The sequence below is a fragment of the Tasmannia lanceolata genome, unplaced genomic scaffold (assembly GCF_043159265.1).
Source record: "Tasmannia lanceolata isolate RefF3 unplaced genomic scaffold, GAP_Taslan_0.1 ptg000015l, whole genome shotgun sequence".
NCBI lineage: Eukaryota > Viridiplantae > Streptophyta > Magnoliopsida > Canellales > Winteraceae > Tasmannia > Tasmannia lanceolata.
In genome coordinates this window covers 35603155-35618438 of record NW_027518692.1, presented here as the reverse complement: position 1 = coordinate 35618438, position 15284 = coordinate 35603155, and the positions used below count along the sequence as shown (strand labels likewise).

The 15284-nt window shown below is 40.5% G+C and overlaps 1 protein-coding gene across 1 annotated transcript; it reads right to left on the bottom strand.

Annotated features, from left to right (window-relative positions):
- Positions 1-3435: 3435 nt before the first annotated feature.
- Positions 3436-6839, bottom strand: LOC143846893 (putative LRR receptor-like serine/threonine-protein kinase At4g37250). Its single transcript, XM_077355490.1, has 2 exons — positions 4809-6839; positions 3436-4332 (listed from the first exon to the last, which is right to left on the bottom strand). Exons 1-2 carry the CDS (start codon positions 6400-6402, stop codon positions 3638-3640), a joined length of 2289 nt encoding a protein of 762 aa, XP_077211605.1. The 5' UTR covers positions 6403-6839; the 3' UTR covers positions 3436-3637.
- Between the last annotated feature and the right edge of the window lie 8445 nt (positions 6840-15284).

Sequence of the window (15284 nt, the reverse complement as noted above, 5' to 3'; positions counted from 1 at the left end):
AATAAAATATTTCCCAAGAATCTGGCGTGGCATTAGGAAAAGAAATCCAGGGAATCTGTGCATGAAAAACTTTCCCTAGACTGTTCACTTGCTTTTTGGAAAAGGTTTTCAGGGAAATTGCTTGCCCTTCTTTTTGCACTAGTTTTTTTAGGGAAACGAAATCCGTGTGTTTTTATTACGAAATGAAATCCATAAAGGGTGGGAAAATGGGCTTTTCCATGGAAAGCAAGTAAACACCAGAATTCTGTCTTATCAATGTCTTGTCAGGGAAAAAATAAGTTGTTTTCCATGGATTTGCTTTCATGGGAACGCAAGTGAACAGAGCCTTTGAGTGGGCGGCAACTGTGAGAAGGCTATGCGTGGATTTTCTCTTGGGGCTAGAGAGAGAGAGAGAGAGAGAGAGAGAGAGAGAGAGAGAGAGAGATTCTCGGGTTTTTCTCTTTAAATGCTCTGTTTGGTTACTTATTTTTTAGAAAAATATGGGGGAATGATCTCCTAATTTGCCGAAGGTTGTTTGGTCGCCATTTTAGCAATTTTGGGGTCTTTGACCACCGGGGTTGTCGGGAGCCGGTCGGGTGATGTGGCGCCCTCTAAATTCGCTTCCCAAATTTAAAAAAAAACATAGAAATTTGAAATCCCGGGGAGATAGAGTTGAGAAGACGTCTGGGAGATCTCCCACAAATCTTAAGCAACCTAACAACCTTCCCTACATCCTCTCCTAATCTCCCCATTGACTGATCTTCTTTTGATCTCCAGTTGACTTCTTCTTCTCCTAATCTCCCACCCATCCACAAGCAACCAAACAGAGCAAGGTTTTTCTCAGGTTATTTTCTGTGGTCACTCTGTATACGGATTTGGTTGAGGGCAAGGAAAGGGTTGAGGGTTTGTAGGTATTGGGTTTAATCCATTGTAATCTTCTATATTGTTTGTCTCTTAGTGGAAGATGTAAGCATCTTGGCCGTACCACGTAAAATCTCAGTGTTCATGTTGTGGCTTGTGTTATATATCTTTGCTTTTCCGTTTATTTGTCCGTGATCGGATCAGATTTACGCAGCAGATTTTCTCAACAACACTAAGGCCAGCAAGAAAATGGCAATCTAAACTACTCTTAAAAGGAAAATAGATTAACATTAATTGGATCAGTCACGGACTCACGTCCACAATCCCTCCTCTGGAAGTTGACTCATAACTGCCTCTGATATCTGTGTGAAAAAACCCACTGCTATTTAAACCTATATACCTCAGTGGATTGTGTAAATGTAATCTTGGCAAAACTAATCAGGCATTTGAGACCATGGTTTTAAATTTCGACCGAAATTCCGGATTTCGGTGGGGACCGAAACTGGTATTTGGCGAAATTAAATATTTAGCCATTTACCAAATTTCAGCCGAAATTATTTCGGTACAAAATTTCAAGAAAATGTATTTTTATTTTTATTTTTAAAAAGCGTTACAAAATTTTGGTCCGGAATTTCGAACGATAGTACCAAATTTCGACCGAAATTTTGGTTTTCCAGAAGTCCGAAACCGGTACCGAAATCGAAATTTTAAACCTTGTTTGACACTAGCTCACGACAAGACCAAAATTAGGCTGCCATTGATTATGGGCAGTGTATGGCATGGTTTTAAATTTCGTCCGAAATCTGAGATTTCGGTCAACACTGAAACTGAAATGATCGAAATCCAAAATTACCAAAACGTACTAGTCGAAATTTCAGAAATTTTGGCGGAATTTCAAAAAAAAAATTTAATTTTTTATTCCTTTAGAAAATTTCAGCCAAAATTTCAGTCCAGAAAACTGACATTCCGCGCCTCTTTACCGAATTTCGGCCGAAATTTCAGGATTTCTGCTGAAATTTTGGTTTCGGCTATGTCCGAAATATATGCCCAAACCGAAAATTTGAAGCCATGGTGTATGGTCAAGATTGATGAGAGGTTTTGAAATTACCACAGATAGCCAGATTAAGTAGATATGGATGGTTTAGTGTGGGCCCACCACATTAGCTAGGTTAAGATGGTTATCTAGAGTAAGGTACCACAGATAGCCAGATTAAGTAGATATGGATGGTTTAGTGTGGGCCCACCACATTAGCTAGGTTAAGATGGTTATCAAGAGTAAGGTAAACTCTTTGATAAGGGGTGCTTACCTGTTAAGAGTTCTATGATGAGCAAAACTCAGCTGATAGGTTAACGGGATCCCGTACAGAAAATAAAGAAGGGGTCAAAATGACTGGTCGATTTGGCCATTTTCATCTCTGTTTTTTTTTTTTTTTTTTTTGCATTTGTGGGGAAACGTGCTCTCTTTTTCTTTCGTTTTTTGTATGCGTCCATATCACGGTAGAGGACCTTGTGTTCTTTTTTTGTTTGACCACGGCATCGCGTTTTGCTATAGCAACCCTGTTTCTATTTATATGGCATGAGTCTTGCTACCATCCATAGATGAGGAGGCATAGATCCAAAGCCCTAATTCAGCATAAAGCCAAAGAGGTAAAAGTTTCTTAAGATTTTTTGAAAAAGTTGCCTTGTTTCCTATCACTGGTGGAAACAACTAATACCTGAAAGCCTCTTGGTGTTCATCTTATGGCTTGTGTTTATTTCTACTTTTCCATTTACTTGTACAGGATTAGATCGGATTTGCCCATGTGATTTTGATCATCTATGTGGTTTCAGATTAATTAAGTATAGCTTAGATCCATGCCGATTAGATTAATTGCTATAGATTTAACTAGATCTAAGACAATAGATTACTTGCTCATTAATCAAGCTTTATTTTATAAATATTTGATCAGTTCTTACCTATGCTAGGGTGGTGGATTCTCACTAAACCTAATCAATGTGGGTCCAACTACTACCTGCCAAATACCTCAACTCCTGTCCATTCCAGTATTATTTCGCTTGCAAAGACTGTTCTGTCTTGAGCATAAATATCAAAACCAAAAATCTTTTCAATGTCAAATTCTCTGCATCAGCCGGGACCCATCTGGAACAACTATTCGGGGTCTAATCTGGAGGGCCCATTTGCAACCCAAGTTCAACGTTCTCCTCTTCAACCGCTCTTCAGTCTTCACTTTGTTATCGTTTTCGATTGACGTTGATTTGTGTTTTTTTCCCAAATAAGGAGGAGCCGAGTCGGATCACGAGACAAATCAATTTTTTATTGAGTCGACTCAGCAACCTTTCGAGCTGAACTATATTTACTGAGTTTTTGAGCTATGGCGTTTGCAGCCTGTATTTCAGATCATTCCCAACTACAAATTTTTTTTCTTTGGAAAAAGTATTTCCCTACTTTTGGATCCTTTGGTTAAACCGTCGCTGAAAACTAACATACTGCAAGCAAAGTAATAAAGAACTAGTGATTAGTCATACAATTTCTTAAGCCATACTGAAAAAAAAATAAGGAAAAATTCTCAATTCTCACATTCTACACCTGCTTAATTGTGATCCCTAAGCGTTATTAGTTAAAAAAGCATGTTAATGACACAATACAACCCTTCTCCCCATCTAAATCCAAACCCAATACACAAAACACACATAAAAAAAGAAAGAAAGACATGCATGCATAAGAATTAGTGAAGGGGCTCTGTTGATGGGTCTTATAATTTCCACACTTCATTAACACTACTATGAGTAATAATAATCAAGGATAATGATAATAATTTGTGGAAGAGGAGGATGAGATTTTGTCAAGGATTTGGAGTGCTTCCTTTATGAAAGGCCTCTTCTGAGGTATCATGGAAGCACAATTGAAACCCAACTTGAAGCAAGCCAATAAGGCCTCCTCCTTCCCTTCCACATCAGCCCTCAAGGATACGTCAACCATTCTCAACACCCGATTCTTATCTTCCTCTATGAACCCAGAGTTCCACTCACTCACTTCCGACTCGGAGAATATCTTCCCACTCAGCAACTCCAACAGAACAATTCCGAACGAGTAGATGTCCCACTTGGGGTTGGGCTTGAGGATCTTCAGCGACTCGGGTGCATGATAAGGAGATGCGCACCCGGTGGTAGAGATGGTGGACCCACAAGGACTAACTCCGGTCGCCGCAGGAGAGTCTTGGACGCTGTCTCGGGAAAGCGTCCACCGTTTGCTACCGAAATGTCGGGCGGAGCCTCCGGTTTTTCCACTGGTCTCGCCGAAGATGAGCCTTTCGAGACCGAAATCTCCGATCATCGGTTCCATTTCCGGGCCCAAAAGGATATTCCCGGGCTTCAGGTTGCCGTGTACCTGTTTCTTCTCGTGCAAGTAGGTTAGCCCCCTGGCCACGCCTCTTGCTATTCTTAACCGCACATCCCATGACAGAGGATGGCATGGAGAAGAACCCAGTTTTTCTGGCCACATGAAAAAGACAGTGTCAAAGGGGTGTATTTGTTAAAAATGCCAGCATTAATTTATTCAGGGAAAAACTACAGTTACAGTAATTTCAAACTCATCAACCTTTCGATGTGTACAAGGACCTCCTCAGTTGACAGTCGGTCCGTCTACAAACTGAAGGGCTAGGATGATCCTATGAGCTGATTTTTTTGGCACGCCCGTGTATCTATGTCAGGACCTATCAAATGAATGTTTTGGATCTTCTTAACAATGTGGGCCCACTTTGTTTTTGGTCGGCGGGCTAGAGGAAGTTCTCTAGCCATCCGACTAGAAACGAGTTATTAATTACCATTGATAGTGTTTCAAAAGAAAGGTTTACCTAATACACATTGAAAAAATCGGGTGCAGTTGATAAGTTTGATAATAAAGGAATGTGTGTTACTGTATTTTCTCCTTTTATTTACTAAGAAGACGGGACTAGTGGTGTTCTTACTGTAAGAGGTGTCGGCGAGGCTGCCGTTGGGGGCGTAATCGTAAATAACGAGCTTCTCCTCGTCTCCCCAGTAGAAGCCGCGAAGACGGAGTAGATTTGGGTGGCGTAATTTAGCGATGAGCCGGACCTGGTTCTCAAAATCTCTGAACCGTTCGAGGGCGGTTTCTCCAATCCGGCGAACCGCAAAGGTAGTTCCGTTCTCGAGAACCGCTTTGTAGACGATGCTGGAGCCAGTGGCTCCCAGTATGTAAGCAGAAGCTTTTAGAAGAGTTTCAAGCTCTAGCTCAGTTTCTCCATCCACTGTTACTAGAGAACCACCTCCTTTCTGCTGCTGCTGATAGCTGCTCTGCTTTTCTTCTTCTTCTTCCGTCTCTGATCCAGTTGTATCAGACGTCTCTTCGTCTTTGCCAGATTTTCTCCTCAAGCACGACCATCCAAGCCCACCGGAATCGGACGACCATTCTGCATCCTTCACTTCCTCTGTTTTATTTTCCTTAGGTCCTGTTTGGTCCTCTTTCCTTTTCTTTTTCGCCTGATATATGTAAAGAAAAATAACGGCAAGAATCCCAATTCCCGCCAGATCTCCCACGACTATCCCTGCTATCACTCCTGGTTTCATCCCTCCTTGCTGGGTCCCGTTCCCCGTCCCTTCCCTGGGGTTTTCTAGGGATTTAGGTATCGCTGCGATGGCCGGGGGAGAGGTGGAGACATTTGGGGGAGTGGAGATAGTTGAAGGAATCAAGCAGGGATTCTTCAGTGGTTTGCCACATAGATTTGGATTCCCTGCAAAAGAACCCGCTTTTTGATTGAGAAAAGCACCCGTCCCCGGGATTTCTCCAGTCAGATTGTTATATGAAAGATCCAACGTAGCATTCGCTGGCACTCGCGAAGCCAACTCCGGCGAGATCTCTCCAGATAGGTTGTTAAAAGACAGATTCATGTAGAGGAGATTCCCTCCAACTAAATCCGACGGTAACGATCCGTTCATGATATTTGAGGACAGATCTAGATCCACCAGCTTCTCAAACCCACCAGGAAGATTTCCGTAGAAATAATTGCCTTTGAGAGAGAGTGTGGTTAGGTTAGGAAGGGCAGATAGATTGCCGGGAATTATTCCGGTCATCGCATTATCGGAGAGGTTGAGAGATTCCAGACTACTTAGGTTTCCTACGAGCTCCGGGAGCTCTCCGGAGATCTCATTGTTAGAGAGAGACAGTGTTTGAAGCTGAGAAGCATTGAAGAGGGAGGTGGGGAGGGTTCCGTTGAGGGAATTGTTAGAAAGATCGAGATTATAGAGATATTGGATCAAACCCAAGTCAGGGGCAATCGAACCCAGAAGCTTACTGTTGGGAAGAATCAAGCTGATGACCCTAGAAGTCTCGTTTGTCGCCGGAATTCCCCCGCAGGTGACTCCGTTCCACGCACATGGTGTTTCGTCGTTGTAATTCCAGCTTTGTAAAACCAACAGAGGGTCGCTTAGAATAGAATATTTGAAAGAAAGCAAGAAAATCCCATCCGAGTTCAACCCAGTAAGCCAAAGTGGATAACTCAGTAGCAGAATCAGAAACAGAAATGTAGTGCGTTGGAAATTCATCTTGCTTGAACCCGAAACATGTCTTCTGTTTCTTCTTCTTGGTCTTCTCTATTGAAAGGAAAAATAATAAACCCAGAAACTAGAGGGAGTGAGAAGGAAAAAAACACCTAATATTCCTCTGCTTTTGTTGATTTGGAGAGGATTAGCTCACCGAATCGATAGAGAAAGAGCAACAGAAAAGATAAAATAAAAACTGGGATTCAGGCTCTGACACGGTGTGAACACCATGTGACTAGAGTAAGAAAACAAAGGAGGTGGGGATGGAAAATGTGCAGAGAAACACAAGGAAATGATTAATGTGGGCTTCACCTTGTAGGTTAAAGGTAGAAAAAAAATAAAAACCCTACTGATCTTCAAAAGTAGAGGAATCTAACCCTCCTAGCTCCAAGACACTCTGGTCAGTCTTGGGGCCCAATTGACTTTGAAGATCAACGAAGCAGACGAAAGAAAGAAAGAACAGATGCTAATTAAAAAATTTCAGTGCAGGTGGCGGGAAGTGCGTAACTGTATATAATAAGAGAGGGCTGGCAATATCAAATTGAGGAAGCTAGAGTACACCGAAAGACATATTATTGTTCATTTATTACAGTTTTACCTGCGTCCTTATGGTTAAAAAAGGAAGAAAATAATAAACATTTGAAGACCGACCAGATGATTGTCTCAGCGAGAAAGAGAGAAAGAGGGCGAAGAAAATTTAAAAAAGGAGTAGGAATGGCGGTGAGTGGGCCCACTTACTTTATGTTCATCATTAAATTTGGATTAGAGACAAATTACCGTCTAAATCTCTTTTATTCCTTATTCTAAATTTCTGGTGGGCCCCGACTAGAATTGGATGATCTTATGTGTTCAATAAAGGTTCTTCATTAATGGTCAGGAAAATCCATGATTGGATGGTTATGATCCTCCAATAATTTATGGTAGGAAAGGTGGTGTTCCATTCTATATGATGCAAACGCTTTCATTAAGCTGTATATGTTTTAATACGATGGGGCCATCTTCGGTTGATCCTGACCGTCCATGAGTGTGTGTGTATCAATTCCTATAGAAAATGATATGATGTGAAACAATTATTAGAGCTTATTGCCGTCGGATCAGGATTGGATGGTGATGGGAAGTCAAAGCGAGGTAGGCTCCTCTCTTGGCATATGGGTCTCATTCGCACCATATCATATCCTATTTATGGTTAGAAAAGGATGTCTAAGGGTGTGAACAAAATTCTACGCCTTGCTGACAATGTAATGATCTTCAAGTATCATATCATAAATACTAGGTAGTCTGAGAACTGGTAAAACTTTTACATCATTTTTGTTGCGGTTGGTGTCTATTTTATACGCAAGTCTGCCCATCGTAGTTGGTTGTCACTTCCTGGTTTCCTTATTCGAATAAGAAAACAGAAACAAAGATATAGTAACGTCGGCAAAATCTTACTTTTTTGTAGCTTTCCTAGTTGGGTTAGGAGATGGAGACTTAGGTGTTGAAGAGCTAAGATATATAAACGTACTTGTAAGGATTTTGAGTCAAGATAATAGTAAATAGTAATTATCTCCTTAAAATGTACAGATATTGAGCTTGGGGAGATGGATCCCCCATGTGCCCCCCCCTTTTAACGTGAATTGTGGGCAACTTTAATGCTTTTTGACGTCAAATCATGTTATAAGGGGGGGACATCCCTCATACAGTGGGGGTGAAAAAATCATCGCCCTTTTTTTTGTGTATACATCGTTTAAGCCCAATAGAATAATTTGATTTTCCATAAAAATAGTATCAAAGTTGTGACTCGAGTGAATCGTCAGAAAGGAAGGATTAAAAATGGTAGGGCATTGGAAGGTTGGCGAAGATTTAAGTTGGAGGTGGAGTTCTGTGGTGTCACCAAGTAAAACCTCCAAGTTCAGATCGATTTGTCGTTTAGTTTTAATCTTGGAGGTGCGTGGATCGATTGGGAGATAAATGAGTGGCACCCGCTGGGATTTCTAAAACATGAAATTTCTTATCTGCCAACTAGAGACGGATTGATCGTGTCCTTACCAATCAATTGAGTGATACTCAGATGAGACAATTGGATAATTTGGATAGCCAAAGTCATTGAATTGTTTTAAAGTATGTGAAGTGATCCTGGAGAAATTTGATGAAAAAGACAGTGTAACTGTATGGAGACAAAGGATGAAGGGCATCCTAGTTCAATAGACATTGCTAAGGCGTCAAAGGAAGAGAATAACAAGCTGGGGAAAGATGTAGGATGGCAAAGTGGTAGGCATTGTATTAACGGTTGCCACCACTATTCAAAGTTATTGAAGAATAATAGTACTCTCGAAACTATAGTAGAAGTTTGAGATTTCATCATGTAAAATCTTATGATGAGTAAATTAGACAGGATATAGGTCATAAGCATATGCAAACAATCATTCTAGATTATTTTCATAGTCACAAGATACTTGTCATTTTCGTACCATCTTCCATCCATGCCTTATGATCCTTTCTTCCTTGCTGTTTTAATGCTCTTAAAATATAATGAAACAGCATTGGCTGCTCCCTCTTTATTCCACACTCTAGAATGGCGGTAGAGTTTCATTTCTCTATGTGGACCAAGAGAGCTTGATAGAGACAACCCCAAAACGTGGAACCAGGGCTGGAGACCCAATGTTATATTTATATACCTCATATAGAAACTCCTACCGTGTCTTTAAAGCCAAAGATAGTATATTTCATTGTTATATTTCTTTAAAATCTATATAATTGGTGAATATCCAATTATCTTTGATAAGATAAAATAGGTCAGCGATAAATCGACCCCCATATATCTTAAATCAGCCCCATATAGGGCAGTGATTAGAGAGAGAGAGAGAGATATGGGGTCGATTTAATTAAGATATTAGGGGGTCGATTTATCACTGCCAGATAAAATTTGTTAAAAATAGATTATCTAGGTTAGTTAATGAACTTGACTAACTACTAATCAATAACTAAGGCATTTGCTAGGCCACATGTGGTAGAAAACCAGCAATAGAAGCTTGTTATGTAGAACAAATTGGCCAACCGATTGTATTTGAAGCAGTAGTTAAACGGGTTGAAGATGTAGAACGAACAGTATCTTATGAAAAACATAAAGATGTTCAACAGGCTTGTATATCTGTTCCATTGAGAATTCAACCCACAGCTCTGACTTATGGGGTTCTAAGACTTCACCCAGGCCTACACAGAAAAGACCTCATGAGGTTTTGATGCCTTGGCTTACATAGCATTTTGTAGCTAATGTCCCATTTGGTTTTCACCTCCTAGGTATTGGTTGATGGCTTCTACACATGCTCAGATCATGGCAACCATTACTCCAAGGGGCGGAGCTACATATAGAGTGGGGGTGGCCACGGCCCCCAATGACTTGCAAAATCCCTTATTTTCTCTATAGCTGTAGAGCAAATTATAGGGAAAATAGTCTGGCTCTATAGTCCCCCCCCTCCCCCTCCCAAAAAAAAATGACCAATGCGAGGAAAGTGTAAATTAGTCCGGCCCCCCATGTGTAAATTCCTGGCTCCGCCCCTGATTACTCCCATAATTTGCTCTAAAATCTTACTTCCCGTTTCCTCCATTTCTCTTCAAAACGGTCTCCTTAGCATGTGATCGTTGAAACATGTTCCACTCTTGTCATAAATTTTCTCCATGTTGATCTTACATGGAATTTGCCCTCCTTTCTTTAAACTGGTAATCAATGCATTTACGGGCAATAAATTCGGCATCTGGAATATGCCCCCCCCCCCACCAAAGATTCCTCAGAATTTTGGCAGAGAGCCGACATCCTATGGTTTGGAAGAGATTCCAAAAGAACGGGAATCTCAAATATGTGTTGACCAGTGCCGATGTCCTGTGTTAACCTGTGTGTTGACCTATGTCTGACAAGATGAAAAAAAATTAGAGACCAAATTATGAATTTTTTTTTACCGGACCTTATTCAAATATGAGCCCAAATATCAGAATGGATCATAGAAAAAAGAACAAACTTTATTTGTTTGACTCCATGAAAAGAACAGACTATATGATATTTGTTTCGCTCACTAGCCTCAGGCTCTAGCATCGATACCGACTGCAAAGTGGGAACTAATAATTTCAAATTACTAAGAGATAGATGACCTAGATAGAGTGCTGTAAGTGTGAAGCAGCTGAGTGAAGTGCAACTCCAATCAAGCTATGATCTAAATAGTAGAGTATACTTGACTTGTGTGCGCCACCAATCACCCTGTCTTTATATTCTAAAAAACACAAAAGAAATGGTAAAAAGTTCCAGAATACTAAAGAAGTTTGGTTAATTTACTTACTGATAGTAAGTTAAAAGAAAATTTTAGGACATATAGACCAAAAGACAATGGAAGAGATGAGGTGGGATGAATTGTTGTGTCCCAACACATATTGATGTATGATTTGTTCATCCATAATTTGCACGCTTCCTATTTCCATGACCCTCCGCCTAAGTCATGACCATGCCATCTATCTCTACCACCGCATCCTCTGCCTCCATCACCTGTACCCACAATTGCTACCAATGCAGACTCATCACCGACATTAAGTTTAGATGAGGATGCAGAGATTTTGATATTTTGGAGACAAGAATATACATTTGTGAGAGAAGGAAGCTTCTTGCTTGTAGACCTGGCGAACCGGCGGGTTGTATTGGGTTACCTACGGGTCATGCGGGTGCGGGTCAAACGGGTTGGGTAAAAAAAGACCTGCATTCCTACAGGTCAGCACTTAGGTGACCCGGACCCACTGCGGGTGCGTTGGGTCAACCCGCAGGTAACCCATATTTTTTTGCCAAAGAGTTTTTTTTTTTCGGCAGTGATAAATTCACGCCCTTCTATGTATGAATTCACCCCCTACGGTACAGCACACACCATACGATGATCCAAACCGTCCATCTGATGGGCCACAACGCAAATAGGTTGTGCCTCAAAAATCATTTCCATACGATGATCCCAACCATCCGATCTGGAGAAGTTTCCATAATGTTAGTCCCTATTTAGATCGGAGGGTTTGAATCATCCTATGGTAATGATTTCTTGGGCGCATCCTATTTACGTTGTGGCCCATCAAATGGACGGTTTGGGTCATCCTATGGTATGATCTGTACCATCCATTTTGAAAAATAGGGGGTGTATTCAATTTAATTCTACTATTCCAGCCACTCAAACCAAGAAAGAAAAAACAAATTGCAGGTACCCGCAGGTTCACCCGACCCAACCCTTGTTTTGGCAGGTCGGATGACCTGCAAGTCAATATTGACGGGTCACTCAAATGTCAACACGTACCCGCAAATTTGCGGGTGGTTTGGGTCAACCCGCGGGCACGGGTCGATTGTGCGAGGTCTACTTGCTTGCAAGAATTTGTCCACGAACTAAATACTACTCAGGGTTGATGCCCGAGACAAACTTTGCAGCCCTAAATTCTTCAAGTTGTTTTTTCAGAAGCTCTATATTAATAGATAGTCTTATACACATTCAGCTCTCCTTACATACCCCCATGACTGTTTTAATAATAGCTTGGCTTTTGTTTCACTGCTATAACAAGAACACGTTTTTAAATAATTTAAACTTGTGAAATCCTTCATCTGTAGAATGTATCTCATGCATCGTCTCCCAGACTTCTTTGGCAGTAGTATTAATGAACATTACATTAGCAATCTGGGTTCTGGGTTCATTACAATGTCATAATTTGATAGTTCTGTCACTGCTATTCTTCATTCTTACTATCAGATCCATTAGTCTATCATCAGTAAAAAAAATTGTTTCTCTCTAGCACCAAGGGCCAATTCACAGATTTAGCCCATAGATGGTAGTTAGGTGCCCATTCCTTCCATGCTTATATTTGGTACTCATGATGCCAAAATTTTCTAGATAGCACTTGAATAGGGTTGGGTTTTATTCCACATGAATAGGATGGTGAATATGGATAATGTATGAGCAGATTTAATACATTGACGTGTATAGGAAACAAAAATACTTACCAGCAGATCTGGACGAGCACCATCTTCTTCACACTTGAATTTCGGGCAAACTTCTAGTCTTTCTTAGCACATAGCCTCCTCTAAGACAAATTTCTGTCAGTATTCCTCTTGATTTGAGTCAACAAAAGAGAAATAACATCACCACTCATCAGGACAATTTTTTAAAGACATTAACAAGCTCTACTAAAAGGAGAGAGATTCCAGAGAAATATCATTGGGCATGTGCAGCCCATATACCTGCTGTCTACAAATTCAGGAATTTGCTAACTTATAAGCAAGGACATTAGCACTCCTCGGATTGTGAACAAACGTGATGAGATTATTCTCTATAGGAATAGAAGATACCTGACTAGGTATTCGTATACCAATTTCTGTTCTGGGGTTTACATGTGCACATAACTGTTGTTATAATTGAATAATTGAAATTGAAAGGGATTCATTATTGAAAAGATTTGATATTGACTAGTATTTTTTTAACCTTGGATTCCAAAGAGAATTCATTTCTATTCTCTTTGGATCTCCACCCTTGGTTTTGAATCTCCAATCTTAGTTGTGTATCAATTTTATTTTTCCTATGCCATTAATGAACCAAGATTTGAGATCCAAATCCAAGACCCAGCTTCATGCTAACATAGAGGTCATGGCATCCATATTATTCGATCAATGGTCTAGATCGTATGAGGTGGTTATTGACATAGATGGTAGGTCTTGTTATATATGTGCTAGACTCTTTCCTTAACCCCCAACTTTTGGGTCCCCCAAATGTGCTATCTGAACATGATCAAAATATTTTTATTTGGCCACAAGTCAGCCCATTTCTGATATCCCTGGATTGATGAAATGATCCTAGCCCTTTAATTCATTGAGGCTCATTTAAGTTTCGACATAGGCATGTAAGCGGACCATGACGCTCCGATGAATCCTTGGATCCGGCCCAAAATGGGTGGGCATAGATAAATGACACAAAGTCCTTTGGGCTCATGTGAGACATAGACTTCTCTTAGTTAAATAAAATGGGACCAAACACTGTCGAAAAAGCTTATCAGTTATCCAGAAGCCAAATATAATGGTACATAACATCTAACATAATAAAGTTTAAAATATCTCGTTTGAACCGTAACCAATAAATCCAAGGATTCAACCCGGTAGGACCCAATCTAGCTATGATTCAAATGGATCCCTAACTCTTGTTTTGCAATGCTTTCGGATGAGAGTTCCTTGGTTTTTTTTAAAGTGATGGATCGTGACAGACATATGCTGATCCAATACATGTTGACAACCTCAATCCTACCTAAAAGATTTACACTGATATCTATTGGACCGGAATTGGACCATGAGCTTGAGTCGCATTATGATAGTGTACAATTCAAGGCTTTCAATTAAACATACATTTCGCCATGTGGGGCCCAAAAATTGATCATTAAGATTGAGAACGGTTGCCCAAAATTGATCATCGTAGTCATCCATTATAGGCCGTAACAAAATTCATTGGGATAATAATGCTTGGTCAGCTGGATTAAAAAAAAAGGGAAATGATATCAGCACAGCCATGTTTTAAATATAATTGCACGAATCTAGCTTTGTCCTTTCCTTTTTAAATGGCTTGGGAGAGCTTTTCGGGGAACTGTAATAACCTTTGACAGCTCTTTAAATACTAAAAGACAATATGAGTTAGTTAAAATTTCAAAACATGGTTGTGAGGGTCATGGTTTTAAATTTCGACGGAAATCTAAAATTCCGGCAAAATTTTGGATTTCGGTGAGGACCGAAACCGGTATTTTTCGAAATTAAATATTTCGCCATTTACCAAATTTCGGCCAAAATTTTAGAATTTCGGTCCGAAATTTCGAGAAAATGCAATTTTTATTTTAAAAAAAACGTTACAAAATTTTGGAATTTCGGTCTGAAATTTCGGTTTTCTGAATGTCCGAAACGGTTACCGAAACCGAAATTTTAAACCATGGTGAGGGTATCTCATTTTCCCAAAAAAAAATAATTTGGTGATGGATTATTAGATACCTGCAATTTCCACTTATACAGTGGAAATGGGAGGCGGACTCCCGTGGGCACGGATCAGTGAAGTACTATTGACGATTTGGTGGAGAGGTTCCAACGGTATTTTTCAGATTTCAAATCCTGCACACATTTCTTCGCTGCTTACGTTAGAAGAAGCGGCTCACGATAGGAAGGATCGGGTATTATTGGATATTGCGAACGTCTGTCTGAATCCTGAACAGTCATAGATAATAATGCGTGATAGCTGGCAAATTGATGACGTGGCGATCCCCATTTTAGCGGTGGGGAAGGGAGAGCAACGGTTATGGTGGTTGGCGGGTTTTCTTCTGCCACGTGTGAAACAATTAACGACGAAGAACTGTGGGACCCATTCCCCTGCAGTGACACAAAACTAAAGCGACGCTTGCGTGGCAGTCGGTCCCACACAACTTTGTTCTTGTGTTTATCGTGACCCGTCCTAACTATCAAAGATTGGATCTCGCATAATCCAGACCGTTGATTCCGATGCTGAACGAACATTGCCATCAGTTAAGAATAAGGCTACAAAGTCAATGGTTCAACTTTTTTTGGATTGTTCTTAGACCTGGCAAACGCGACCCGTGCTTGCGGGTCGGGTCGACCCACCCACAAATTTGCGGGCACAAGTCTAAGTTTTAGTGACCCGTCAAAACTAACCCGCAGGTGACCCAACCCGCAAAAACATTTGTCAGGTTGGCTCAACCCGCGGGCACCGGCTTTTTTAAGGGTGGTGATTTTGTTATGCTAATCTAGTTAGATGGCTTTTTTTCTAATGCCAAGGATGGTGATTTTGTCATGCTAATCTATTTTTTAAGGGTTTGATGCCTGAATAGGTTATGGCTAGCACCATAGGTTGATC

What these genes read in the sequence shown, in the direction of transcription:
- LOC143846893 (XM_077355490.1), bottom strand. Translation starts at nt 6,402, where the DNA reads ATGAATTTCCAACGCACTACATTTCTGTTTCTGATTCTGCTACTGAGT. An exon ending in CCTCGCCGACACCTCTTACA is followed by an intron (nt 4,333 to 4,808) that starts GTAAGAACACCA and finishes TCATGTGGCCAG; the next exon opens with AAAAACTGGGTTCTTCTCCA.